The sequence below is a fragment of the Phytophthora parasitica genome (assembly GCF_000247585.1).
Source record: "Phytophthora parasitica INRA-310 unplaced genomic scaffold supercont2.2, whole genome shotgun sequence".
Taxonomy (NCBI): Eukaryota; Oomycota; class Peronosporomycetes; order Peronosporales; family Peronosporaceae; genus Phytophthora; species Phytophthora nicotianae.
Window position 1 is genome coordinate 927,227 of NW_008648988.1, and position 1,296 is coordinate 928,522.

Sequence of the window (1,296 nt, forward strand, 5' to 3'; positions counted from 1 at the left end):
AGCGGTGGTGCTAACAAATGCACTGATATGCATTCAAGGCGAAAATCAAGTCAGCAAGTATTTCGGCTGCGCTCCACCAGCACTGGAGGCATACCTTTGTAAGTCTCGCCATCTCAGCTACCCAACACCATGAAGTTAGTCATTGTTTTGCTTGATATGCTGCAGTAAGCTCGCAGTAAGCTTCGCTTGCACTTCCCTTTCCTTGCGTCGTTCTTCTCGCTCCAGACGACGCTCCTCTCTCTCACTTTCACGGTCCAACCGGTCTTTCTCGCGCTCTTGTCGCTCAAACTCAAGACGTTGCTGTTGAGTTTCTTTTTGCATGTCCATAAAACTCTCGAGAAGTTGAGCTCTTTGCTCTTTTACTTCTTTGAATAAGTTTGCCCGGTCGATTTGACCCTTCCTCTGCTTTGACGTGCGGTTCTCTTTCTCCGCTTCATGGGAATTGTCCAAGCGTGATGATCGCTTGCCCAATTTGATGCACGTCGCGGCTGTTTGGCGAACCACTTTTCCAGATAACTCTTTGGATTGCCGCTTCTTAGCACATGATGTGCGTGTGCCACCTCGACGTCGATCACCTTAGGCAGGATCTCTGTCATAAGCTGTATGAAGGGCGTCTCTTTCTCGTCGGTGCTCGATCTGCTTGCTGACGTCTACTCCCAGCTACGGTTCACGTCAAGTAGACGTTTAAATCTCGACTGTGCTGTTGTCCCTTTGATGGGAACCATGTTGAAATTTGGACACGCGTTGAGCTTGTCAGCAACTTCATCCCACCGCCGTCTTATGTCGCCGTGTTTGGCCATATACGGCTCGTCAGCGTTAACTTGGACAACCAGAAGGTAGTCTTCGTCTGGTCCAAAGCACTAACGGATCTTCGGTGTCTGGTTACTGTGGCTGTCTGAGTTGGATTTTGGTGCCGCATCGCTAGAACTGATCTTGTCTTCATGTCCCTCGTTGCTCGAGGCCTTGTCCTTGTCCGACTCGTCGTAGTCGTGGGCAATCTCGCCATTGTGGCCACTTGACTGGCCTTTGTCGCCATGCCCGCCATGAGTATCACAAATTCTGTCAGGCGCGTCATCCGACTCGCTATCGTCAGAACTGCTACTAGGAAAAACATTGCTCTCTGCGTTACTCAAGCTCGCCGAGAGGTGCTCACGTAAGCTTACAATACCCGACGCTGTTGCCAAGGGCGACTGTAACGGGGTTACACGCAAGTGGCTACATGTAGCCACTTGATTACGACAATGGGTTTCACATTGGTGTGAGATACACCAATGGTTACATTTGACAGACCACTGG

The 1,296-nt window shown here is 50.3% G+C and overlaps 1 protein-coding gene across 1 annotated transcript; it reads right to left on the reverse strand.

Annotated features, from left to right (window-relative positions):
- Window positions 1-135: 135 nt before the first annotated feature.
- On the reverse strand, window positions 136-1,114 carry PPTG_02346 (hypothetical protein; the record flags this gene model as incomplete). Its single annotated transcript, XM_008893412.1, has 3 exons — window positions 136-575; window positions 866-1,024; window positions 1,081-1,114. 3 exons carry the CDS (start codon window positions 1,112-1,114, stop codon window positions 136-138), a joined length of 633 nt encoding a protein of 210 aa, XP_008891660.1.
- Window positions 1,115-1,296: the final 182 nt, after the last annotated feature.